The 27,587-nt window shown below is 41.1% G+C and overlaps 2 protein-coding genes across 7 annotated transcripts in view; one reads left to right on the top strand and one right to left on the bottom strand.

Moving 5' to 3' along the window:
- Positions 1 to 16,464, bottom strand: part of TADA2A (transcriptional adaptor 2A) — a 45,165-nt gene extending 28,701 nt beyond the window's left edge. For 2 of the 4 annotated variants that reach the window (XM_059907999.1, XM_059908000.1), the window contains exons 1-4: positions 16,411 to 16,464; positions 14,666 to 14,793; positions 5,951 to 6,057; positions 4,506 to 4,565 (exon numbers count right to left, since the gene is read on the bottom strand). In XM_059907999.1, coding sequence (XP_059763982.1) covers positions 4,506 to 4,565; positions 5,951 to 6,057; positions 14,666 to 14,690 — 192 coding nt within the window. In that variant the 5' untranslated portion in view covers positions 14,691 to 14,793; positions 16,411 to 16,464. The remainder of the gene's footprint in view (positions 1 to 4,505; positions 4,566 to 5,950; positions 6,058 to 14,665; positions 14,794 to 16,410) is intronic. The other 2 variants (XM_059908001.1, XM_059908002.1) reach the window with 2 other exon arrangements.
- A 98-nt stretch (positions 16,465 to 16,562) lies between these two features.
- ACACA (acetyl-CoA carboxylase alpha) overlaps positions 16,563 to 27,587 on the top strand; it is a 266,475-nt gene continuing 255,450 nt past the window's right edge. For all 3 annotated transcript variants that reach the window (XM_059908198.1, XM_059908197.1, XM_059908201.1), the window contains exon 1: positions 16,563 to 17,119. In XM_059908198.1, coding sequence (XP_059764181.1) covers positions 17,082 to 17,119 — 38 coding nt within the window. In that variant the 5' untranslated portion in view covers positions 16,563 to 17,081. The remainder of the gene's footprint in view (positions 17,120 to 27,587) is intronic.

The raw sequence follows: 27,587 nt of genomic DNA, 5'->3' as shown, positions 1-27,587 counted from the left end.
CCAATCTGAATTCCTGACCCACAAAACTGTGAGAGATAATAAAATGGTTGTTATTTTAAACCACGAAGCTTTTTTGTTTGTTTGTTTGTTAATTAATTTATCTTTGGCTGTGTTGGGTCTTCGTTGCTGCGTGTGGGCTTTCTCTAGTTGTGGCGAGCGGGGGCTACTCTTCCTTGCGGTGCGCGGGCTTCTCATTGCGGTGGCTTCTCTTTGTTGCGGAGCACGGGCTCTAGATGCGCGGGCTTCAATAGTTGCGGTACGTGGGCTCAGCAGTTATGGCTCGTGGGCTCTAGAGCACGGGCTCAGTAGTTGTGGCGCACGGGCTTAGTTGCTCCACGGCATGTGGGATCTTCCTGGACCAGAGCTCGAACCCGTGTCCCCTGCACTGGCAGGCAGATTCTTAACCACTGTGTCACCAGGGAAGTCCCTAAACCATGAAGTTTTGAGGCAGCTGTTAGGGGGCAACAGATAACTGAAACACCATTTTTTGTATTTTAGTATATGCTTGAAATTTACTATAAGTTTAAAAAAAAAAAAGTGACACAAGACATTCTCAGATCACACAGGCCTTTAGAAATTGTTCTATCTTTTGTTAATGGCAAAAAAAATCTGTGAGCTGTGAAATTACATTACTAATAAGCAATACATTTTATCTGAGCACGTACTAGGAATATGCCTCACATGAGATATTTCGGATACGAGATCCGAAAGAGAAATTTCAGAGTCTACGTCTGTATTAAATTCAAAATAATCATTCAATCTGGAAAGTACCATAAATACAGGTAAATATGACAACTCATAGTTGAAAAGCCTGTTATTTCTAAAAGTGTATTTTAGAATATTAATTAGCCCTCACCAACTTTACTGTGAGATAAATCAGAAAGACTTTCTACACCAAAAAATAAATGGGCATAAGTCAGTTTTTCTTAAAGTTGAATCAATATTATTCAATTTCTGGACCCAATCTTGGCCCTACCGAACCAGAATTTCTAACAGTGAGGCCTAGGAATCTATAATTTTAAGAATTTCCCAGGTGATTCTTATGCACTAAAGTTTAAGAATCACTGGTATAAAGGGTGTGGCTGAAAGAGGTGCCTTGACTTGTTCAAGGTTCTAAGAATTATAAGACAAAAATAGGCAAAGAACTCAGAAATCTTGATTAATGCACCACCCACTACAGCATGAGTAACTTCCAAAAATACAGCACTGTGAGATGGCAAAAGTACTGAAAACCATTTAAAGTTTTCTGAGGCTTCATATGCAAAAAGAAAAAAAGAGAAAAAATCAAGTTTTTAGTGGCTTCATGTGTAGAAAAGCAGAATTTGGTCATCATGCCTACGGAAGGAAAGATTCTTCTTTTCCTTATCTGGGAATAGATAAAGACTAGCAGAAAAAAAGAGAGTATTAGTAACCTCTAAAAGCTCTACAAAATAAAGGACAGAATTCTGAAATGTGTCTGTATGGGTGTAGAATATGTGAGAAAAGGATGATGTAATCTGAAGAGTTAGGTGGACTTGGAGTGAAACTTTGTGCCGTCAGCATTATGCAGAAGGGATGGTGCCCAGAACAGCTGAAGAGAGTTCGTGGTCAGCTTTCCGGCAGTGGATAACTTCAATCTACCCAAACTATACTGAATTATCCTTTAAGGAATTATTTTCACAATTCAAATGAATAAATTTGTATTCTGGTTCTAGGCATTCTTATGTGAATTTGGGAAGAATAAGCCAACTTTCTGAAGATCTGATAACCGTGGTGAAATGAACTCAAAGCCACAGCTACTTTGACCATACTCTCCCCCAGCCCTTCACTCATTTTGCAATTAACAAAAGGGAAAAAAAATTATTCATATGAAAAGATGTTCCACATCATATGTTGTCAGAGAAATGCAAGTTAAAACAACAAGATCATGCTATATACCTATCAGAATGGCCAAAATCCAGAACACTGACAACACCAAATGCTGATGAGGATGTGGAGCAACAGGAACTCTCTTTCATTGCTGGTGGGAATGCAAAATGGTACAGCCACTCTGGGCAGTTTGACAGTTTCTTACAAAACTAAACATACTCTTACCATGTGATCCAGCAGCCATGTTCCTAGGTATTTACCCAAAGGAGTTGAAAACTTATGTCCATAGAAAAACCTGCACATGGATATTTACAGCTGCTTTATTCTTAATTGTCAAAACTTGGAAGCAACCAAGATGTCCTTCAGTAGGTGGATGAATAAATAAACTGTGGTACATCCAGACAACAGAATATTATTCAGTGTTAAAAAAGAAATGACCTATTAAGCCATGAAAAGACATGGAAGAAACATAAATACATATTACTTCGTGAAAGAAGCCAATCTGAAAAGGCTACACGCTGTATGATTCCAACTATATGACATTTTGGACAAGGCAAAACCATGGAGATTGTAAGAAGATCAGTAGTTACCAGAGCCGGGGGGAGGGACGGATGAACAGGCAGAACACAGAAGATTTTTAGGACCATGAAACTACTCTGTATGATACTATAATGGTGGGTACACGTCATTATATATTTCTACAAACCCATAGAATGTATATCACCAAGAGTGAACCCTAATGTAAACTATGGACTTTGGGTGATAACGAGGTGTCAATGTAGGTTCGTCAATGATAACGTATGTACAATTCTGGTGGGGGATGTTGATAATGGGGGAGGTTATGCATTTGCAGGGGCAGAGAAATTTCTGTACTTTCCACTCAGTTTTGCTGTGAAACTGTAACTGCTCTAAAAAACAAAGTCTGATATTAAAAAATGTATTTCAAATCTTATAATTAGTGAAGAAACTACTTAGAAGACTGAGGGTGTTTAGAAAGAGGCAGGGGAAAGCTAGACAGCTGGCTGCGAAGAACTCTTACTAAGGAGCATTTCTTTGACTAATTCATTATGGACCAGGATCTGACTCTCAGCATTACAGGCCCAGAAACTCACTTAAATAAGACTTCATAAATAATCAGACTTGGAGATGCTGAGTTACCCTTTCTAAACTTTTAAGAGACTGAAGTAGATATACTACAGCGCTGCGGTAGACAGAATTCCAAAGATGTCCCCCAGTGCCCCCAAGATTCCTGTCCCCTGATTATTCAGTCAAACACTAACTAGATATTACTGTGAAGGGACTATGCTAATGCGATTAAGGTACTAATCAACTGACTGTAAAATAAGGAGATTATGCTGGTGGGCCCGATATAATCACACAGCCCTTAAAAGTAGAAGAGAGAGGCAGAAGAGTCAGAGAGATTCAGCACAGGAGAGATGAACCAGGAGAGGTCAGAGAGACGCCAAGCATTTCATCAGTAACCCTCAAGGACTCCCTGCCATTGCTGGCTTTGAATATTGAGAATGGAGGCCAGGAACCTCTAGAGACTAAGAGTAAGCCCTGGCCAACAAGTAATAAGGAAACAGTAGCATCAGTCCTACAACCTCCCGGCAGTGAATTCTGTCAACAACTTGAATGAGAATGGAAGTAGACTGGAAGTGGATTCTCCCGCAGGGTCTCCAGATAAAAACCCAGACAGGTCAACACTTTCATTTCAGCCTTACAGAATCTGGAGCAAACCACTGAGCTTAATGGTCTTCTGACCAACAGAATTGTGAGGTGATAAATTTGTGTTGTCTTAAGCTCCTTCATTTTTGGTTAAGTTGTTACGGCAGCAAGAGAAAACTAACACAGGTATCAATGGATTAACCCATGATGTGACATTACTGTTAAGTAGATGCCCAACCGGCATTCCTTCCTGTAAGAAAAACAACATGGGAGGCCAAATGTAAGAAAACTACTTGGTGAACTAGGAGTTAGGCTCTGATAACTGACAAAGGTAATGTATATACACCTGTCAAGCATACCAGATATTCACTTTGGCTTATTAAAGTGCCCGTTCCTCTGGCCAGATATTGGAAGGACACTACCAACATCTGCCTCTCATTCCTTCTTTAGAGGTGGCAAACATCAAATTACAGCCAAGTCTTATTCTGGCCTAAAAGTCAGTCTACCTCTTCAAAGTGATTTTGTATATTACTATGTTATTCACCCTACATCCATTTTACAACTTAACTCTCCGAGGGTAACTAATTTCCCCAAGGCTGGGGAGGTGGAGTGCCAGATATAAATATCACCACTGCCCACACAAACCACATAAAAATACCATTAGCCAAACACAGCGACAACACATTTACTACATGTTTATCAATGAACTTAGAAAACCACAAACCTCTGATCCTTATATTAGTAAATCTCAAAAAGCACTTCCTTTAAATTCCTTCTCATTTAAACCAAAAATCTGAGTATATAAAATGATTTTTTGGACTTAAATGCCTTAGAAGATCCATAAAATCCTAAAAAGCTTATTGCGCAATGATTACCTAATCCAGAAGTGGGCGAAAGAAAAGTGAGATATTTGCAGATGAAGAAAAAAAAGACTAATTCCCAGTATAATAGTTGAAAACGAAGGGAAATTCCTACAACTTCATCATTACCATTATTTCGTAAGTATGATCACTTTGATGTTTCTTGTACTCAAATCCTCGAGTGAAACACTGCAAAAGAAAGGAAAATTAAGTTACCAAAAAGCTACGTTTTGAAATGCTTTCTTAAAGGATAGAAGATGGCTTGTGGGTATTTTACTCTTGTGATGAGTTTTTAAGAATTCATTTAGTCTTGTCTGCAGCCACAACAGGAAGGTTAAGTTCATGATCACAGCCTTTCAATGGCCCTCATAGAGAAAAACAATGATCTGAAAAAAAGACTTTTTCCTAGGACAACTCCTCCTTTTATAAAAGCATAAGCCCTGGAAGCAGACTGCCTAAATTTGAATCCTGGCTCTTAGCTTATTTCAGCAATTCTAAGACATGTATTATTTCATATTTTAAAACACTGAAATGTGGATTCATCTTATAATAAAAAGTATATTACAACTTCCATCAGCCATTTTTACACTTTAACATTTCTGAAATTGGGATGTTTCTTTTAATCAATAGCATCTTGGATCTGATAAAATATGGTATTTGCTGTGGGACCCTGAGCCAATTATTTAACCTCTCTTTGCCTGAGTTTCCTTTATGATATAGGGATACTAATCATAGTTACTTCCTAGGGTTGCAGTTATGATTTAAAGGTTAATTCATGCAAAGTACTCAAGATAGTGCCTGGCACAGAGTAAGCACTTATCATTAGTATTTTTTTTTAACAATTTTTTAAAAATTTATTTTTGGCTGCATTGGGTCTTCGTTGCTGCACGCTGGCTTTCTCTAGTTGCGGTGAGCGGGGGCTACTCTTCGTTGCGGTGCGGGCTTCTCATTGCGGTGGCTTCTCTTGTTGCGGAGCACGGGCTCTAGGTGCATGGGCTTCAGTAGTTGTGGCACGCGGGCTCAGCAGTTGTGGCTAGCGGGCTCTAGAGCGCGGGCCCAGTAGTTGTGGCGCACGGGCTTAGTTGCTCTGTGGCATGTGGGATCTTCCAGAACCAGGGCCCAAATCCATGTTCCCTGCATTGGCAGGCGGATTCTTAACCACTGCGCCACCAGGGAAGCCCAGCACTTATCATTAGTATTGCTACTACTACCATCATCGACGGAATAGTTTGTTCCCTGGTTTGTCACCTGCCCAAACATCACTCTTCAGTAAGACAAAAAACAGTGTCATAGGTGCTATCAAAAGGAATAATCCTCCAATTCTATATCCTGTAGTCCCAATACTTGAAATTTACTGGTAAAAACAGCATTAGGTTGATACAGGGAAGTGGAATATTCAACAGTCTATCTCATCCATCCTGCTCTGTTCCCCAATTTTTCACTGGTAAAATGTGTAACTGAATATTGACTGGAAAAAATAGACTTAATAAGGTATGGTCCTTCTGAGCAATTGATAGTCATCTCTGAATTTATTATATCCATAAAACTAGGCAAGCCTCCCCTTAAAGAGTTACCTGTAAGCACAGGAAAAAAGGAGGTGGCCCACATTCAGCACACTTGATATAAGGCTCCATGAGGTAGGAGGAGCAGCCTCGGCAAGGTGGCTTATCAGAGGGATCATCTATAACAAAAAGAAAAATATACTAGCTTCAAAACACCTTATGATTATCTTAAATGCGAGAAGGTGAAAATCTGCAAATGATTACACAAGGTAGTAAGCTGTGCTGAAAAGTTCATGGAGACAAGATGAGCTCATTCCAAATAAGAAAAAACAAAAATTATGTTCCTTTTTATTTCAGGGCAGCTTTGTTCCTACCTACAGTATATCTACTATTTTAAATAGCATTTAAGTAGATATTGCCCCTGCAGAGAAATTTACAAACACAAGTTTTAACTGGAAGTTTCATAATGCCCACAATTTATTTTCCCAGGGGAAAATAATGTCACATATCTACATAACACATATATAGTTATAGATAAAGCCAATCTGACAAAACGTTAATAACTGCTGGGTCTGGGTAATGGGCAATAATTGCCGTACTGTTCTTTCAACTTTCTATAAGTTTGAAATTTTTCATAATAAAAAGTTGGTAAAGAAAAACCCTTTAAACATGTCTTGGGATGTACTACTTTATATTTGGGTTGGGAGTTAAACCCAGGACAGCTCCCTCCCTTTCTCCCACGGTAAGCAGAGAACAGAGCAGACCTTCCTCCAGTTCCAATGACAGTACTGTCTCTGCAATATTAAGGCAAGGAGTACAATCCAAACTCTCTAAAGTCATAAAAATGCAGATATGTGTGTCCTTGGCTGCCCCAAACTCTGCCACTCTTGAGTCAGGGCAACCTAGCAGAGCTGTTCTCTGCGATCAACAGAAGTCTAAGAAAACAGGCTCTGAAGGCAGAGAAGGGATTTAATCTGTTTGGCCTGGAGCAGAATTTCTCACATTCTGCAATAGCATTTTCCTTCCTAAAGTCCAAGAAACACTCTTCAAGGCACCTTTCCCTCCTGTAAGTGGTGATTATTGTTCTTTTCTTTTGCTTCTAAATGAAGACCTGGAGAAAAAAATGACAGAGGAAAGAAAGGTAATCTTTCTGGCAGTAGCTTCAAAATAAACATGTGGAACAGCAACTACCCCACTTCTCCCATTTAAAATTTTGACATGGAAGAACAAAAATTATTTTATATTAAATGTCAATTTTTACCGAATTACCTTCTTCCTCACATCCTTTTCTTTTAATGATGTGAGCTTGCTTTTCTTTCCTCAAACTTTCTTCAACAACAATAACAACAAAAAATTGGCCAATGACTGACCTAAAGAGTTTTTAAACCCTCATGTCAAGAAGTAATTGTTTTTTAGAGAAATGCAAATCAAAACTACAATGAGGTATCACCTCACACCAGTCAGAATGGCCATCATCAAAAAATCTACAAACAATAAATGCTGGATAGGGTGTGTAGAAAAGGGAACCCTCCTGCACTGTTGGTGACAATGTAAATTGATACAGCCACTATGGGGAACACTACGGAGGTTCCTTAAAAAACTAAAAATAGAACTACCATACGACCCAGCAATCCCACTACTGGGCATATACTCTGAGAAAACCATAATTCAAAAAGAGTCATGTACCACAATGTTCACTGCAGCTCTGTTTACAATAGCCAGGGCATGGAAGCAACCTAAGTGTCCATCGACAGTTGAATGGATAAAGAAGATGTGGCACATATATACAATGGAATATTACTCAGCCATAAAAAGAAACGAAAGTGAGTTATTTGTAGTGAGGTGGATGGACCTAGAGTCTGTCATACAGAGTGAACTAAGTCAGAAAGAGAAAAATACCGTATGCTAACACATATAGAATCTAAAAAAAAAAAAAAAAAAGGTTCTGAAGAACCTAGGGGCAGGACAGGAATAAAGACGCAGATGTAGAGGATGGACTTGAGGACACAGGGAGGGGAAAGGGTAAGGTGGGACGAAGTGAGAGAGTAATATGGACATATATACACTACCAAATGTAAAATAGCTAGCTACTGGGAAGCAGCTGCTTAGCACAGGGAGATCAGCTTGGTGCTTTGTGACCACCTAGAGGGGTGGGATAGGGAGGATGGGAGGGAGACACAAGAAGGAGGAGATATGGGGATATATGTGTATGTATAGCTGATTCACTTTGTTATAAAGCAGAAACTAACACACCACTGTAAAGCAATTATACTCCAATAAAGATGTTAAAAAAAAAAGATATATTTTGTAAAAATCCAATTTATAGTTTCAAAAATTTTAGACAATAAAAAGTATAAAGTATAAGTCATCCTCTACTAACATTCTGATTTCCAGCCCTTCTTCTACGTACGTGTGTATATTTTAACAAAAGTGGGATACCACACATTTTATAGTCTGTTTTTTCACTTGATAATATATTGTCAACATCTTTCATGATGGTACACATAGATCTTCCTCACTCTTTTTAATGGATGAATAATAGTCCATTATATCTATTTAATCGAACCCAATGGTTTTCAACTGCCTCTTAGGAAGGCATTATGGAAATCTGAGGAGATGCTTTTTTGTTGCCACAGTGACTAGGGAGCACTACTGGCACTTAGCAGGCTGGGATCAGGGGTGCTAGATATCCTTCAACACTCAAGATATTCCTACACAACAAAGAATTGGCCAGTCTCCTGCACAACTTTCAAATGTCCCACCAGACGTTCAAGTAGGTGAAAACTTGCTCATAATTACATGACCTGGAACATAATTCCATACTAAAGAAAACAAAATGTTTTTGACAGTTTTAATATGTATTGAATTTTCCAGGAAGGAAACTGCATTACGTCAAGAGGAGATTTTACCTTGTTTTGTTCAGAACTTTACTAAGAGCTATTCAAGCTTGTGGTATTTGAGTCACCAATACAACACACATGAATCACTGTGCATTTGTAGTCGTAATATGCTCAGTGATTTGACTTATGGGTACAAGCATCTGACTAAAGGCATTATGTTTTCCACTGTAATGTCTAAACATATTGATACATATTATTATAAATTACATTCTTTATTACAAATTACTTCTCTTTTATTTATCTTCTATAGTATAGTTAGGGCATTATTATTTTTTTAAATTAATTAATTAATTAATTAATTTATTTTTGGCTGTGTTGGGTCTTCGTTGCTGTGCACAGGCTTTATCTCGTTGTGGCGAGTGGGGGCTACTCTTCGTTGTGGTGCGTGGGCTTCTCATTGAGATGGCTTCTCTTGTTGCGGAGCACAGGCTCTAGGCGCTCGGGCTTCAGTGGTTGTGGCTCGCGGGCTTACAGCACAGGCTCAGTAGTTGTGGCGCATGGGCTTAGCTGCTCCGTGGCATGTGAGATCTTCCCGGACCAGGGATTGAACCCGTGTCTCCTGCATTTGCAGGCAGATTTCTTAACCACTGTGCCACCTGGGAAGTCCTAGGGCATTATTTTTATCTCTTTGAAATCATGGGCATAGATATGTTATATTATCTATGTATTTCATTTCCAAATAGTAAAAGGGGCTTTAAAAACATTATAAAAAGAAATCACTGGGTCTCATAAGATTGAGAACCACTAATCTAACCAGTTTCCTATTGGTGGATATTTAAGTTGTTTCCAATTTTTCACTATTATAACAAATGCTGAGATCAACGTTCCTGTACACGTAACAGTTCACATTTTGTTCCTCAGGATTTCTATTTTCCTAGAACTAGAACTGTTGAGTGTACAGAGGGTTTCTGATACACATAGCGAAACTGTCCTTCACAAAGGATTCCAGAACTTTTCTGTAACCTAGGAGGGAAAGACTTTTTACCATCATTCAAACTTCAGAGGCAATAAAAGAGTAATAAATTTGACTAAACAAAACAAACAAAAAGCTCTTTTTTGGCAAAAAACACCATAAGCAAAGTTAAAAAGCAAATAAACTAGAAGAAAATACTTGTAAACATGTCACAGATAAAGGGCTAACATCTTTAATATAGAAAGAACTTTTAAAAATTGAGAGGAAAAAAAAGACCAAAAATCCTACCATGAAAGTCACGAAGAGATAATTAGGAAAAAAAGAGAGAGATAAAATGGACCTTAAACATGAAAAGACATTCAACTTCACTCATAATAAGAGAAATCTACACTGAGATATAAGTTCTTACCCATCAGATTGGCAAAACTTCAAAAGCTTGATAATATACTTTCTTAAGAAGACTGTGGGGAAATAGGCATCCTCATATATTGCTGGTGGGAATGCAAAATGGCACAACTTCTATAGAAGGGAATTTAGCAGTATCTAAATAAATGCATCCATTTATCTTTGGACCTAGAAATCCCACTTCTAGGAATTTACCCTGAATATACACCTCCAACAATATAAGGTTATGCATCAGAACATTGTTTATAACTGCAAAATACTACTTTGATGTCCAAGCACTGGACAGTAGTTGAACAAACTATGGTACATTCACATAATGGAGTACTATGCAACTATAAAAAAATAACAATCTCTATAAAGTAGCATTGTATTTCCAGGAGATACTATTAAGTGAAAAAAACAAGGTGCAAAAGAGCATACATAGTATGCTACCTTTTCAGGAAAAAATTAGGGAAAACAAAAGCAAAAGCATATACACGTCTGTTTGTCTTTGCAAAAAGAAATAAAGGACAGATAAACTAGAAAACAATGAAGTTGGACACCTATGAAGGGTTGGAGGAGGGGGAACGGAACGGAGTGGAAGAGACCTAGGAAGGAGCAACAATTCTCCAAATATACCTTTTTGCATAGCTTTGACTTTTGGAAGCATACTTATGTTCTACAAATTAGAAAATTAAACCACTAAATATGGGAAGGGAAAACTGAAAGCAGAACGAACAGATGAACCCAAAAGTATTTCAAAGGAATACCACAGCCACAATGAGGAAGGGGAAAAAAAGAACCAATCCAAGTAACTTATGAACATTTAACAACAGACCTTCAGTCTTGGGTGATGCAGAGAATTGCAAACAAATCCTGAACTTGTTGAAGTGGGTCTGTGTTATGTAGTGGTATGCACAGAGCAATTCTGAAATAATTCTGGATGTATTAAGACTGAGCAAATGAATAATCATGCTAATGCTGGGAGCCAGGGTTTTCACTGAGGAAAGGACACACAAACAAGGAATGTGGTGGCGGTGGGGAGACAAGAAAACAGCCTAGGAAGGTGAACTGGAGGTTATCAGTGTGAACTCACGATTTCTAAGAAAGTGCATCTATGGATATATGCATGTATATGCGACTATGTACATATACTGGTATATATGTACGTAGCGTATACCTACCATGTATTTCCCAGCGCTGTGGGCCAAAAAGGCCCAGATGCCAAGATACTCTAGTAGCAATAAGCAATGGCCATATCTTGGTCTCTAATGTCATTCCTTTCTAAAAGGACCAAGGGCTCCTCAGAGAAGTGGCTGATTCTAGGGCTGGGGCATGGGAGGTAGAAGATGCACCTCGAACATGCAGCCATGCCAGAAAGTAAGGAGATGCTCAAAAAAGCGATGGGGGTGGGGGGAGGGGCATGTCACAAGGTTGCAAGAGCCAGCTTGAAGGGGCTCACAGTGGTCAAATTAGGACAATCTGAGAACCAAAGTAAGTATGATAATGAATTATAAACCATTGAAAATAAAGGAATTCATGCGGGCATACTTATAATAAATAAGTGAAACAGGAGGTCTCTTGATTATAGTAGAATGCTAAGTGCTAACTAGTAAATATGGAGAGAGTGCTGGATGCGGGGGAAAAAATCATTTTGCGACCATCGTAGTAAAGACTGGATCAGGCAAAAATCATCAATGGATGTTAACTAGGGAGAACTTCTGATGAGGAACAGGATATTTTATGGCCTGGAACTGTCTCCTTATGGGTTGCTTATTAGATGCAAGAGAAAAAATAGACATTAAACAGTGAAGAACTCAAACGCACACCTTGACTGGGTTTTCAAAATTAACATCGCTAATGAGGAACAGAGCAAGACCAGACAAACCCAAATGAGACACCTCTAGTTTTAAAAAGGGGAGAAACAGGCTGTATTCTTCAAAAGTGTCAATCACTAAAGACAAAGGCTGTGGACATGTTTCAGTTTAAAGGAGGCTAAAGAGACACAGCAACTTAATGCAAGACCTGACTCTTGACTGTATCCTGTATGGGAAAGAAAAAAGACATCGTCAAGGACATTATTGAGTCAGCTGACAAAACTGGAATACAGACGGCAGGTTAGATAAAAGTATTTTATCAGTGTTATACTTACTAAAGTTGGCAACTCTACTGAGGCTAGAATGTACTGAAGTTAGAAGAGAATAGCCCTAGTCTCAGGAAATAAACACTAAAGTACTTAGGGGCCATGATGTATGTCCCTAAGCCTCAAATGATTCTGAAAAAAAAATATGGGGTATGTATATCTACTTATAAATACATATATATATATAAATAAATATGTATATTTATAGATAGAGAACTATGCAAATAGAGTAAAAGGTTTACAAAAGGTGTATGGATATTCTTTGTACTATTCTTTTTTTTTTTTTTTTTTAATACATTTATTTATTTATTTTTTAGCACCTTTAATTATTATTTATTTATTTTTTGGGCTGTGTTGGGACTTCGTTTCTGTGCGAGGGCTTCCTCTAGCTGCAGCAAGTGGGGGCCACTCTTCATCGCGGTGCGTGGGCCTCTCACTATCGTGGCCTCTCTTGTTGTGGAGCACAGGCTCCAGACGCACAGGCTCAGCAGTTGTGGCTCACGGGCCCAGTTGCTCCGCGGCATGTGGGATCTTCCCAGACCAGGGCTCGAACCCATGTCCCCTGCATTAGCAGGCAGACTCTCAACCACTGCGCCACCAGGGAAGCCCCTTTGTACTATTCTTATTCTTCCAACTTTCCTGTAAGTTTGAAATTATTTCCAAATAAAATTTTTTAAGTTTAGCTTAAAAATATTTAAAAAATGGGCTTCCCTGGTGGCGCAGTGGTTGAGAATCTACCTGCCAATGCAGGGGACACAGGTTCGATCCCTGGTCTGGGAAGATCCCACATGCCGCGGAGCAACTCGGCCCGTGAGCCACAACTACTGAGCCTGCGCGTCTGGAGCCTGTGCTCCGCAACAAGAGAGGCCGCGATAGTGAGAGGCCCACGCACCGCGATGAAGAGTGGCCCCTGCTTGCCACAACTAGAGAAAGCCCTCGCACAGAAACGAAGACCCAACACAGCCATACATACATACATACATACATACATTAAAAAAAGAATGTAAGCAGACAAGAATAGCATTAAAAAAATAAAAAAATATTAAAAAAAATTTTTTTTTTTTAATTTTTAATTATTTTGAAAAGGGGAAGAGAGTGGTTTCAGTTTATACTCCCAGCATGGGGACAATTCATTTAAGCTCTTTCTCTGTGTGAAAAATGAAAGATCTGAACTAGATGTATTGGAAGACTCCATTCTGTCCTAAATATATATAGGGAGTCTGATGAGAGAGTAAATTAGAGCCCCTTTAAGAAACTGCTGAGGGGGGCTTCCCTGGTGGCGCAGTGGTTGAGAGTCTGCCTGCCAATGCAGGGGACACGGGTTCGAGCCCTGGTCTGGGAAGATCCCACATGCCGCGGAGCAACTGGGCCCGTGAGCCACAATTACTGAGCCTGCGCGTCTGGAGCCTGTGCTCCGCAACAAGAGAGGCCGCGATAGTGAGAGGCCCGCGCACCGCGATGAAGAGTGGCCCCCGCTTGCCACAACTAGAGAAAGCCCTCGCACAGAAACGAAGACTCAACACATCCATAAATAAATAAATAAATAAATAAATAATTAAAAAAAAAAAAGAAACAGATGAAATTAATTTAAAAAAAAAAAAAAAAAAAAAAAAAGAAACTGCTGAGGGACTTCCCTGGTGGTCCAGTGGGTAAGACTCGGCGCTCCCAATGCAGGGGGCCCGGGTTCAATCCCTGGTCCGCATGCATGCCACAACTAAGAGTCTGCGTCCCACAACTAAAAGGTCCCGCGTGCTGCAACTAAGACCTGGCGCAGCCAAAAGCAAAATAAGTAAATGGAAGGAAGGAAGGGAGGGAGGGAGGGAGGAAGAAAGAAAGAAACTGCTGAGGAGGATACACCCCAAAAGTGACTTTCTGATTCTTCTCATTGGGACACTACTAACATCTAACAGTGGATTTCTATTTCTGCCAAATCTCTTATCTTCAGAAGAAAAGAAAAAGTGTATTTTTTCCTCCATAGTTGTGGCTGCCTGGATTTACTTCACATGTACGCCATAAATCTCTGCACTATTACTGTGCTATAATTTACTCTTAGAACACAAGTGCCAAAAAAGCAGGGGCAGGAGCATTTCCTTTATTCTACCACTGACATTATTTCTTACCAAGGCACCTGAAATATGTTACTGATTCTAAAGAGAAATTCAACTGCTTTTTTAAGTCGAACTACGGGTTAATCATATTATGCACGGCCCACCTGAGCTTAATTGTCTTATAAGACCTTGAGTGTCATGTGTTTGTGGTCATGTGTTCAGTTTTCTATCATGTGTTCAGTAGTAGTGGTTGATTTTATTTTGATTTGATACTCATTCCTTTAGGATCAGATTCACTCACGTGGCTTCATCTTCAAAGTGTTTATTTTTCTTCTTTGATCAATTTCCACTTCAGTTTGCTATTAATATTCACCTGGGACTTGTTCCCATGGTACTTACTGCTAAAGGAACTCAAACGGTCCATTCCCCAGTTGGCAAAGACTGCTGCTTTGATCTTCCTCAATGTAGGGCTCCTTCAAGGAGATTTCAGAACTGGCCAACACAGACACCAAAGCTGACGACCCCCCCTATAAACAAACAAAAGTGGCACGTGGATGAGGAAATACTGTAAAGGGACAAGATAAAGAGAACATAATGCAACTTACTCAACTGTACCACATCCTAGCTTTGTAAGGCTAAGCAAATTAGTTTATCTCTACAAGCTTGTTCCCTTCTCTGTAAAATGGATATGATACAATCATATCTACCTTCTAGAGTTGTCGAAGATTAAATATCAAAATCCACACAGATAATGTACCATAGTGCCTGGCCCATAGTAAGCCCTCTACAAAGGCTACGTATCTCTAATAAACAACATCTGATTTTCTCTGCCCGGCCTCACTTTTCTCCTTAGCCCTTTCATAAATGAAAGCAGGGACTACATCAAATACAAATTTGTATGTCTTAAAGTACCAAGCACAGTGCCAAGAAGAAAGAACTCAATAAACACAAATGTAGTGGACAAATGTTAATTCTACAAAAAGGTTAGTTCATCTTTAGTTCTCCTGCAGTGACTTCTTTCACCTGATAGTTTTTGTTTGGGGAATAATTCATCATTAACTGTATGGGACACCCACATAAAACTGTCAATGAACTTGTCTTTTCCAGGATGAACTTGAGTGGTTATCCCTCTGCTCTGGTCCCAGGAAAATGAGTTTGAAGAAAAGTGTGCTTAGTAAGGGGTATTATGCACTCAATAATGAAATAATGGCCATTTACTGAATATTTCTCATATGCCAGGTACTGTGGTATCACTGTATGTGGATTGTCTCTGAATCCTTACAACCTTCTGAGGCATGCTGCTTTTTCAAGAAGAGAAAGGAACCTCTGAAAGACTGTCACTTCCACAATGTCTTACAGTTAGTGAACAGCAGCGTCACTTCAACAGAGGTTAGTAGAGATGGTCAAGTAAAGGATGTATACAGTCTCATAAACACTCCACGTTGTAAGCGCAATATTGCAATAAGCGGAATCTTCTTTTTTCCTCTTTCTTCACACAAGAGACATTTCTGACGCTAACATCCATGAAAGGATGGATGCTAGTTCCACATTAACATTTGCCAAATTCCAAGAAGTTACTGGGAGGAGGAGGGAAGGAACGTGAAGAGCATTCGATGTGGTGCAGAGGACAGGCACACGCTTGGGAGTTTTGCGGACAAGATTCGAAGCCTCACTTCGTTCCTTATTAACCGTGTGATCTCGGGCAAGTCATTCTACTGGAGCCTCAGACCACCTCACCTCTAAAACAGACCCGAAATATCTACTTGGAAGGCCTACTTGAAAACAAGGGGTAACGTCAACCAGGGTCTGCTAAGAGCGGGATTTCGTGTTCCCCTGCAGCAGAGACAGGAATACCCAGGCTGGGACCCAGCGGGGCCGCCCAGGGGGCGGGGCGCGTCAGACCGCGAAGGGGCGGGGCCCCAGGGCTCAGGCCCGCCCCACGCCGCCCTCCCCCACTGCGCGGCGTGGCCCGCGCCTCGCGCCCGCCCGCCCCCTCGCCCCCCTCGCCCCCCTCGCCGCCGACGCCGCCGGGGCCCGCAGTCCGCCCCCAACCCCGCCGCACCTCACGATCCCCGCCTCGCCCTTGTCCCGAGACAGGGGCTCGCGCCCCGCCGCCGCCCACCCTGCAGCGCCTCGTGCCTCACCTTATTTCCTTCCCCTCCTCCGCGCCGAGGAAACGCCAGCTGCGCGCGCGCCCTAGGCTTGCGTGCTCGCTCCCGCGCGGCGCAGGCGAGAGCGGGCCGCGCGCTCGCCGCCTCCGCCCAGTCCCCGCCCCGGCCGTCGCGGCCTCGCCGCGTGCCGCGCATCCGCGGCCGCCCCTCCCTCGGTCCCCGACCCGGCCATAGCCGCGCTCTAGCGTCTGGCTTCTGGCGGAGGTCTTGGAGGTTGGGCCTTTGAGCAGCTTGTCTGAGTTTTGAGTCGGACCAGTAATCATTTTTCCCTGGGGGCGCGTTGCTGGTTGCCGCAGGCTTGCCGGTTCGTGGTGCCGTTTGAACCGCTCCAGAGTGCGGTGAGCTGGAGCGGGCCGGTACTGCCCCGCTTTTGTGTTTTCTGACATTCCCGCCCCTCACCTCTGTTGCAGCCTCGAACAAAATCGAGGCTAAGGGACTGGGCCCAAGGACGGCGAGCGGTGGTCGCCTCTCGAAGCCGGGTCCTGCAGTGCTGCTCATGGATTAACCAGGCTGCCTGAATGGTTTAAGGGTTCACAGGGTACGTTTGATTCAGATGCTTCTGGAACGTCGAAATTACCTTCTTTGGAGAGAACCATCCCCTCTTTGGGCTTCAGGGGCCCAGATTGAGGCGCAATGATGAGAGGATGTGGTGGTCCACTCTGATGTCAATCTTGAGGGCTAGGTATGTCCCAACATCTCTTGTTACTACTAATTATTATAATAGCTGCCGTTTGTCGAGTATTTTCTGCATGCCAGGCATTGTACGAAGGAGGTTACATACATGGTCCCGTTTCATCTTCAAAAACAACCTTATGGGGTAGACACTAATTATTATCGTCCCCATTTTCCAGGTGAAAACCTTTAGACTCTGCCTTGTGAACAACTTGGGATCACACTGCTAGACCGTGTTGGGGAAGGGGATTCAAACAGTAGTTTAGCTTAACCATCATGCTAATACATCTATTTAGAAGTGTTTCTTTCATAAATTTGCCCAACCTCTTATAGAATTCATTTACACTTTATGCATGTGTGGCCTCTTTACTCATTTTTTAGTATCTGAGTCATACAAGTTCATACTAAAAAAAAAAAAAGTCAGCATATTTGCATGAGCAAAAATAATGTGAAAAACAGCTCCCACCATGATAATTAACATTTTGCTATACATTCTTCTAGATATTTTTCTATGCTTCATGTCAATAAATTTAGAGGAGTTTTACATTTGATGTATTCTGAAAATCTGTTCATTTATCAAATATTTGATGAGAAGAGTGTTCTAGGTGCTGGGAATTCAGCTGTGAATAAAACAAAGTTTCTGTCTCATAATAAGGGGGCAGATTGACATTAAGCAATACACATAATATATTACTAAATAATAGCTAATGCCCAGTAATGTGGCAAGTTTTAAAAAAAATTAGGAGAAAGGGGATGCTTTATTAGATGGGGTAGACAAGGATGTCCTCTTAATTGTAAGCAGAAATCTAATCATTAAATGAGAGAGGCAGATGTGTGGATTTCTAGAGAGAAACTGTTCCAGGAGAAAAGAAATGGCAATTAAAATAGCCCGACTGCTTGGCATGTTGGAGAAGAAGCAAGGAGAGCAGTGAGGCTGTAGCACAGCAAATTAAAGCAATAAGTTGGGTAACAGGCAGAAGCCAGATTGTGTATCTGGTAAGCCATGTGGGACTTTAGATTTTATTAGAATGTGATAGAATACCATGGAAGGGTTGAGAGCAAAGGAATAATCAGATTTGTTTTAAAAGGATCACTCTGGCAGTTGTGTGGAGAATAGATAGTAGAAACATAAAAATTGCCCTTTAAATCATTAATCGTCCAGCAGTTGTTCAACAGGTAGTTTATGAACATTGATGTTTCAGCTACACCTGTACAATACCTTCACCTCCACAAACAGAAAATGGGGTCAAACCTTTAGGACTTATCTTCATGTCTTTCTCATCTAAACTGAAAGTTTTTGAGTCTGGCTAGGGCGTATATCCAGATCTGGACGTCACGATTGTCAACAAACTGAACATGAGTCATCAGTGTTGTACTGTTGTGGAAAAACAGTCCCACATAATACTGGGATCTATTCATTAAAAACACAGCATTCAAGCACCTGGAAATTTCCCTTCCTCTTCAATTGATGTTAGGCCCTCATTAGAATTCTAAGCCCCAATTTAGTCATTCATTGTGCTTAAGAAAGATGTGGAGAAATGAAAATGCACAGTGAGGGTAAGGGTAACAGTGATTAGGCAGTGCTTTTCTGGGTTTTTGCCTTCAGCAATGTGGTGGCATCAGGCAAATCTGGAGGAGAAATTAAAGGTCTGTCTCAGATACCTGTTTTGCAATCTGAGTGGAAATGACATAAATGAATTTAGAGCTCAGAGGAGAGGAGAGGTCAGGGCTAAAATGTTATAACCATATTAGAATTGTTTCTTTGGATGTGTGTCTTCTTTGTAACCTCAGTGCCCAGAAGTGCATCCTGGACAGATATTTGCAAAATGAGCAGGTAAAGGCAAAGGTATGGATGAAGTCACTCAGGCAAGGAAAAGAGAAGATGTCCAGGCTCTATAATGTGGCTGCCATTGATTGTGTCCAAATATCCCCACAGGCTCCCCTTCAGCTGCTTAGCTGCTGTGGTTAGAACCAGAAGTGCAGTTTCTGAGCCTTCCTCCCAGTGGAAATGACTATCTGCCATTTCTAGTTACTTACTATGTCCTGAGTACTGAAAGACTTTATAAACTTTACCTCGTCTAATATTTATTTTTCCTGTATCTGAAGTGGTTCTTTGTAGTTTGGTATACAAATATTTTTACATTTAAAAAAATTTTTAAAATTAATTTGTTTTTAAAATTTATTTATTTATTTTTGGCTGCGTTGGGTCTTCGTTGCTGAGCGCGGGCTTTCTCTAGTTGCGGCGAGCGGAGGCTACTCTTCCTTTTGGTGTGCGAGCTTCTCATTGCAGTGGCTTATCTTGTTGCAGAGCACGGGCTCTAGGCATGTGGGCTTCAGTAGTTGTGGCACATGGGCTCAGTAGTTGTGGCTCGCGGGCTCTAGAGTGCAGGCTCAGTAGTTGTGGCGCACGGGCTTCGTTGCTCCGCGACATGTGGGATCTTCCCGGACCGGGGAATCGAACCCATGTCCCCTGCATTGGCAGGCGGATTCTTAACCACTGCGCCACCAGGGAAGCCCCTTGGTATACAAATAGATAAAAACAAAAAGTCTAAAAGTCTAGCCATGCCTTCTAGGTTTCAACTTCCTCCCCTTTAAACTCTAAGGTAACCCCAGTCAATGTAAATTAGCCAGAGATTTATGTCTGGGAGCAGAGCCCTTTGCTTTGCCAATTACAGGGTCTCTTAAAGGCAAGGAATTTCCTGTGATGCACTCAGTAGAGGCCTGAGCCTCAAGGATTGCAGCTCTTAGGGCTCAGCCCCTTGAGTTCACACACTAAGGCACTTTCACAGAAGCCCAGGGTCCACCATGGCCCAGCTCAGGACTGGTTCCAGCCTCCTCAGCCTCTGTTGCTGTCTCTTGCATTCAGAAGCATTGCCATCCTCTTGTCCCCATTCACTCCCCCCCCCTCCATATCTTTCTCCTTTTGTGGCCACCCTAGTCAAAGGAGATAGGAAATCAATTCTTTTCTTTCCAGGAGTTTCCTAGATTGCTCTTTTAACTTGATCAACCTCAACCATGACCAGTCTGCAGAGGAAGGGTTGAAGTACTCTTGCTAAGCTACTTAAAGAAATGTAAGGTCTACATATAGCTATTTCTCCACACAGTGGCTTGACTGGAGTGCTTCTGCATAAGTAAGAGGGCCCTAAACATCTCAAAGATGAACAAGAGGGGGAAAAATTCTGCTAAAGGACCTTACTGCATCCCATTTTACAGATAAGGAAAAACGAGGCTCTGAGAGGTAAAACCACTTGCCCTAAGTCATTCAGTTACTAGGTAGTACAGCCAGAATTAAAATCAGGTCTGTCCAAATGTAACTAATAAACTCCCTCTGGCTATTCAAAGTGAAAAGTTAGCAAGTATTAGGATTTTCATAATGCCATGGCCATTATGCCAAATTTTCATGAATCCAGTCCTTTGCTACCCATCTCCTCTGCCTCTTCCTCACCTTACTGACTTTTCTCTTTTTGGCCGCACCGCGCGGCTTGTGGGATCTTAGTTCCCCGACCAGGGATCGAACCCGGGCCCCGGCAGTGAGAGTGCTGAGTCCTAACCACTGGACTGCCAGAGAATTCCCTCACTGACTTCTTTTTGATCTCCACAAAGCGCAGGATGTCTTTCTGTTGAAACAGCAGGCTTGGGGTAGAATCTAAGAGTGAGGTGAACCAGGAATGTATTGTTGCTGAGTGACTCCTGTTTATCAGGAAAATTTTAAATGCCGCATGCCTTTCAGCCGGATGAACGAGGCCTCCACCTTTTGACCTTCAAAACAGGCTCCTAAAGTATTTTGCATCATTTGATGACAGGCAGTCTATACTCTTTTGCAACCAACAAGTGCCTAGTAAGTGTTTGAAATATGAATTGTAAGAAACCTGGCCCAGTTTAATATAATTGAAAAAGTATGTACTTTGAAGCCTTTCCCGAATTTGAATCCTAACTACCTTCAAGAATTTAGCAAACTATTATCTTTCTGTGTCTCTTTTCTCCTCATACGTAAAATGAAAACAATAATACCTAATTTATAAGAGCTTTATAAGGATATGATGATGTATGTGTAGTACCTAGTTCATGGTGGGAGTCAAATAAATTATAATGTAGTTTTAATTTTAATTTTAATTCTAGAAGTGCTTCACAGTATGACCTTGGGGCTTGCTTAGAAGTGTTCTAGGCTAGGTTGGCCAGTGCTCAGCATTGGAATATTTTCATTATTTTAACCAAGAACTACCTACTGGAAACCTGTAGGCTTCCAAAACACCAAATTAAACAGAATTTTCTTTTGCTACCTGCTTCTTTAGCACCTTCCTCACTATAAAAAACTAAAGAGAGTGTACATTATCTCACAGGTCATAGGGCAAATGCATAGTTGCAATCAAGGATGAATAATCCAGGCTTACGTCAAATAAATGCAGGACACGCTCAGGAGCGCTGTCTCATTTAATTGATGTAAATAGTGAACAGACTTATGCATTATGAGCAATTAACTGTAAGACTGTTCTATAGAGTGCTATTGTAATCAAATAAAACTTACAAGGTTAATCTGATGCATATTTAATGATATATGTAATTGTTATTGTGCTGCATGATAATCAGGCCTTAAATGTTAAGCTGTTTACATAAATGGCTGTAACTGGTTATTTTTACACAGCCAAACACATTTTTTAGTGTTTACTCACTTTACTAATTTTCTGGAATCTGTAATCATGCCAAGGACAGCAGTTTTCTCTGAAGCCCTTTACTATTTAATCATGCGCTCACACACACATGAGCACACTCTTCAAAATGACACAGCAGTGTTGTCTCCCAACTTGGCACTAAAAACAGCTACTGTGCAAGGCTCTACTGTGCAAGGCTACTGTGCAAGACAGATTCAGGGGCTGTGGTAGTTCAGACCCGTGAGATGCTCCCTGGCCTACCTGTTTCCCAGAGTTACTTTAGCAGGAGACAAAACTTTTATTATTGTACATGGTAGATGTGCTTTATGTGTTAGCTCTTATTATTATCTACAGTTAGAGATAAAAGGCTTAAAATTAATCCACCAGGAAGAACAAGTATGTTGGAGTGAAAGGATTTCATGGAAAGTATAGATATGGGAATCAGATGATTTCCTTTAGATGGGAAGGAGGGAGCTAAAAGGGTAAACAATGATACCACAGCAGAAAGGAGAGGAGGCCAGACAGAAATCTCTAATGCGATGCTGCTCTGGCACATGGGCTGTCTATTCTGCCAAAGTTCATCTTCCCTGTGCTTAGACAAATAAATATGTTAGGCAAAGGTACTTTATGGCTTACTCTGGAGAGCTGGAAAATAGGCCCAGGAGTTTAGATATTGCTACAGGTTGCACTTCTTTTCAACACCATGGAGTCATTATAAATGCTTAGGAAAGCAATATCTTAATAAATCACTCTGAAATTGAACCTGTGCATTACTTCGCTGGTTTAATTTCAGAATAAGACAATAACAGATACTAGCAGTTTTTTGAGAGCTGCTCATTTCTCTTCCTGCCATAAAGAATTGAATAGGGTTGGAACAGGCTGAAAACCCAGCTACCTTATTTTGTCACGTATGTGTTGACAAAGCAGAGTCCTTCAAGGTGGGAGTCCTTGAAGTCCTTCTAAGGAATATGTTCAGTTTCCTGGGACTTTGAAACATAAGTCCAATAGCTTTTTAGCCATAGAAGTCAAAATGAAAACAGAATCTTGGAGCCAAAAGGCACTCCCAGAGCTTCAGAGCCTGGCAGGTGTTTATGTGTAAATCAGCTTTGAGGAATACGTTTTATGTGAGAAATATACTTCTGATTGTAAATGTGTCAAAGACAGAGGATTAGTATTCAGGAATGTAACCAGGAATACAGGACTTCTACAACTCAATAAAAAAGGCTAACAACACAATAGAAAAAAAGGGAGCGGTTATAAGCAAGCAAGAGAAAACCTGAAAGCAAATAAATATATAGAAAGATGCTCAACCTCACCATTAAGCAGGAAAATGCACATAGGAACAACAATGACGTACTGCTTCATAGCCATCAGACTGGCAAAAATTTTAAAGTCTGAGATTTCCAAGTTAGGGAGGAGGTGGAACTACAGGGACTCTCTTTACTGCTGGTGAGAATGTATTTGCGACAACCAGTTTGGAGGACTCTATGCAGTCTAGCAAAGTTGATGGTGTATGTACCCTCCAACCCATGAATGCTACTCCTTGGCATATGTCCTAGACATAGACATGTCCAAAAAAGTTCATTGTAGAAGAAATAAATTAAACTGCTGGTATTATCGCATGTATGGTTTATAAGTCTTCAAAATAGTGTCTCTCACGTTGGATGTTTGATTCCTCAAGAGAGCAATCAAGACTTTACCCTATAACCTGTGCTGTTTATTCTTCTTTTCCAGTACATTAGGGAGCAGAAGTGACCTGAATAAATCCTTGTCGAATCTTGTGGGCATCATCTTATTCTGTGGAGACCATGACAGTGTACCCCTAAACATGTTCTTTGCCACCCTATTTCAAGTATTAGAAAATAGACTTTAAAATAGGACAAAATTTGGCTGCTATGAATTATTTTTTTTTCCTTTGGGGCAGTATTACAGGCTTCACATTTGTTTATATTTAATTATTTATATGCACTGCTTTTTTCAGAGGATGACTTTAGCAACTTTAGCCACTGGGTGGCGCAAATTCATAAGAGTCTGGTGAAAGTTTTTGTACTACAGACCGAGGTGCACCAAGTAAAGGAGGGTCAGCCTGTGAAAAGCCTTCTGGAGATTGAAATTTATGTCCTATAGACATGGATTCAAGGAGTGCAGATTAAGAGAAATTTTTTGTATTGGATCACTGGCAAGTCGGGTCAGTGAAAAAGGGAAAGAAAAAGAAGGAAAGGAAAAAAGTGTTGGAAAAAGAAAAGCATTGGAATAAGGAGCAGGAAGAGAAAGATGAAGAGACAAAGAAACATGAGAGAAAAGAATGTAAGTCTAGAGAGATGAATTCAAGTGTTACCAACAGTTGCAGGTTGGGCCCTCATTGGTTTGCATGCCCCCGGTAACCAATAGCAACTTTGATGTAAAAGTAAAGGTTACCTCATTTTCTTCTAGAAAGTCAGTTATGCTACCCTCAGCTATCCATTTAGTGGTGTGACATCATCAGTAATTTCTTTGAATGTCTACTATGAGCATGGTGCTCTGTTGAATACAAAGTAATGTAGAGAAATAAAAGTTAACACAGACGGGACAGGCTTCAAGCAGAAGAACTAGGAAGTATACATAAAAGGAGCAACTTGAGGCAGCATGAGGGCCAGGTGTCAACTCTGGGAAAGGAATCCTTTCTGAGAATGCAGGGGAAGAGTGGAGGCAGGAGGGGAGGATCAGAGTGTAAGGGGAGGAAGGCCCATAAGACCATCAGCCTGAACAGGGCAAAACAAAGAAGGGCTCCTGACTGCTAGTCCGAAGTACACATAGCAACTCTTCCTTGGAAGACGGCTAGTTTGGGACATAATGTAGGAAAAGTGCTCTAGGTCAGAATCTACTGGACTGTGCTTAAAGAGTCTCCAAAATAAGAGGGAGGGAGGGAGGGGTGGGGAGAAAAACGTGTAGGGCTAGAACCACCTTAGGTCCCTCTCTGGTTAGTAACCCCTTGCACTAGCCTGGGTGTGCAGAGAAAGAGGGATGCTAGCAGCCTGCTCAGGCCTGTCAGAGACCCAGAGAGGCCTAGGTCACTTTGATTTTTTTTTTTTAATTTTATTTATTTATTTTTGGCCGTGTTGGGTCTTCGTTGCTGCGCGCGGGCTTTCTCTAGTTGTGGCGAGCGGGGGCTACTCTTCATTGCGGTGCGCGGGCTTCTCACTGCGGTGCTTCTCTTGTTGCGGAGCATGGGCTCTAGGCACGCGGGCTCAGTAGTTGTGGCATGTGGGCTCAGTAGTTGTGGCTCGCGGGCTTAGTTGCTCCACGGCATGTGGGATCTTCCTAGACCAGGGCTCGAACCCGTGTCCCCTGCATTGGCAGGTGGATTCCTAACCACTGCGCGCCACCAGGGAAGCCCGGTCACTTTGATTGTTGAAATCACAGGTAGATCTTAAAAAATGAAGAAATGGCAAAACAGAAGTATAAAATTGTGTAATTTAAGTGCTTCCTTTGAATAAAGTCATGCATTTAACACATGCACAAATACAACTATTTACTGAATGTCATTTTGCAATACCATCAGAAGTTTAAATTGCAGGTGTCTGTGAATGTGCTTTCTCTGCCCTAAGCAACTACCTCCTTTAATCTTTGGGCCTCTCAAAAAGTATTGGGGTGACTCAGCCTCTTAAAAAAGGTAGAATGACTTTCAGTCCTCTCCAGCCTAAGACTTGAAAAAAACACAACTTCATACTTGTGCTAACTGGAAATATGGTAGTAATATATTAGCCAAAAGAGGGAGACAGGTTTAAAATGGTATGAAGAGTATGGTGATGTTTGTGTAACATATGTATCTTTTTTATGTATATGTGTATATATTTATAATCTGTAAAGAGATACATCAAAGTGTTAATAGTGGTTATCTCTGGGAAGAAGGATTAGCTATAATTTTTTTCTTTTATTCTTTTTACTTTCCAGTATTTTCTAAACATTTTGATAATGAGGATGTACTTTAATAATCAGAAAAACAAGGTGTGGTAACTTAATGAGAAAGAATTTACAGTTAAAAACCTTGCTGACTAGTCACTTCCCAAAGGAATAATTGGCTCCCCATAGAAATGGCATTTTATCAAGTTGAGTCTATAGCTCAGTCTATAGTGGTGACAGGGAATATTGTGCCCTGCTGTGAAGTGATCTGCAGAGAACGGACTTGAGGACACAGGGCAGGGCAAGCTGGGACAAAGTGAGAGAGTAGCATTGTCATATATACACTACCAAATGTAAAGTGGATGACTAGTGGGAAGCAGCCGCATAGCACAGGGAGATCAGCTCGGTGCTTTGTGACCACCTAGAGGGGTGGGATAGGGAGGGTGGGAGGGAGACACAAGAGGGAGGAGGTATGGGGATATATGTATACATGTAGCTGATTCACTTTGTTGTACAGCAGAAACTAACAACATTGTAAAGCATTTATACTCCAATAAAGATGAATGAATAAATAAATAAATAAATAAAGAGGATGCCTGTAGGGAAAAAAACAATAAAGGTCACTTCCCAAGGTCCACATGGGAGTTCTCCCTTCCCTTCCGCGCTCTCTCTTATCGTTTAGTTTTCAAAGATCTCCACTGGTAAGAGAATACGGTATTCAAAATTGTTAACTGATTAGGGAGTCAGAAAATCCTCAAAGGCACCTTGCTTTGGCTGGGGAAACAAGTCCCCAAAGCAAAATAAACAATTTCCAGTCCATCGGTGAATCTCTATAAGGAAAAGTCACTGTACATGGTTACCCAAATTATATTCTTGCAGTAGAGCTAGTGAGTGTAGACTCTGCCACAGGTTTTATCTCCTGTTTCTGGATTAAAGGAAAGGACATTCTCTGGTGGATAAAGCCTGAGAAGGTGGGGATGAATGTAGGTACCAGTCCTAGACCAAGAGCTTTAAGTATGGAATGTTTTTAATCATCCTCCCTAGTGGTCTTGAGAAGGAGCGGGGTTTTTTCCCCCTATTTCATGGTTAGACTGAGCCACAGATGGCAGGATAAACTGGAGGCGATGCTGTGAATCAGTGGAGGGTGATACTTATTTATTCAAATGCCAGCCTCAGTGGTCTTTCCTCTCCGCCTAGCATATTTTCAAAGCGTGCTCTGTGGAACTTTAGGACACCTAGAGGATCTCTAGGGCTTCCTTGAAAACTATCATCATCCATGCTTGGTTCCATCTCTTCTAGGGTCAGCTTGAATATCAAATCAGGGCTTAAGGCTAGATGTTGTACCTTTTTTGGACAGTACTTAAAGTGAAAGAAAAGAGGATATGATTTGTATATGTTGTTGTTGTTACCAGAGAATTAAGAAAACAATTACTTAGGAACAGGCACATTTCACCAAAATGAAATGGAATGGTTTCAGACGCATGAAAAGAATCAGGACAACACCCTTTGTATCCCTCATGCCAGTCCCTTTTTCACTGAAGCTCTGTTTTAAGGTCAGCTGTTTCATGCCACCATCATAATAAAAACATTTCCAAAATGCAGTTTTTAGAACACAGGTTTGAGTAGTAATTTTGAATTTGTAAGATTATTTGGGGACTTCCCTGGTGGCGCAGTGGTTAAGAATCCGCCTGCCAATGCAGGAAACATGGGTTCAAGCCCTGGTCTGGGAAGATCCCACATGCCGCGGAGCAACTAAGCCCGTGTGCCACAGCTACCGAGCCTGCGCTCTAGAGCCCACGAGCCACAACTAGTGATCTCGTGTGCCTAGAGCCCATGCTTTGCAACAAGAGAAGCCACCACGGTGAGAAGCCTGTGTACCGCAATGAAGACCCAATGCAGCTAAAAATAAAATATAAATAAATAAATAATTTAAAAAAAAGATTAGTT

The sequence above is a fragment of the Balaenoptera ricei genome, chromosome 20, assembly GCF_028023285.1.
Source record: "Balaenoptera ricei isolate mBalRic1 chromosome 20, mBalRic1.hap2, whole genome shotgun sequence".
Taxonomy (NCBI): domain Eukaryota; kingdom Metazoa; phylum Chordata; class Mammalia; order Artiodactyla; family Balaenopteridae; genus Balaenoptera; species Balaenoptera ricei.
Note: the sequence above shows the minus strand (reverse complement) of the source record. Positions and strands in the feature narration are given on the sequence as shown.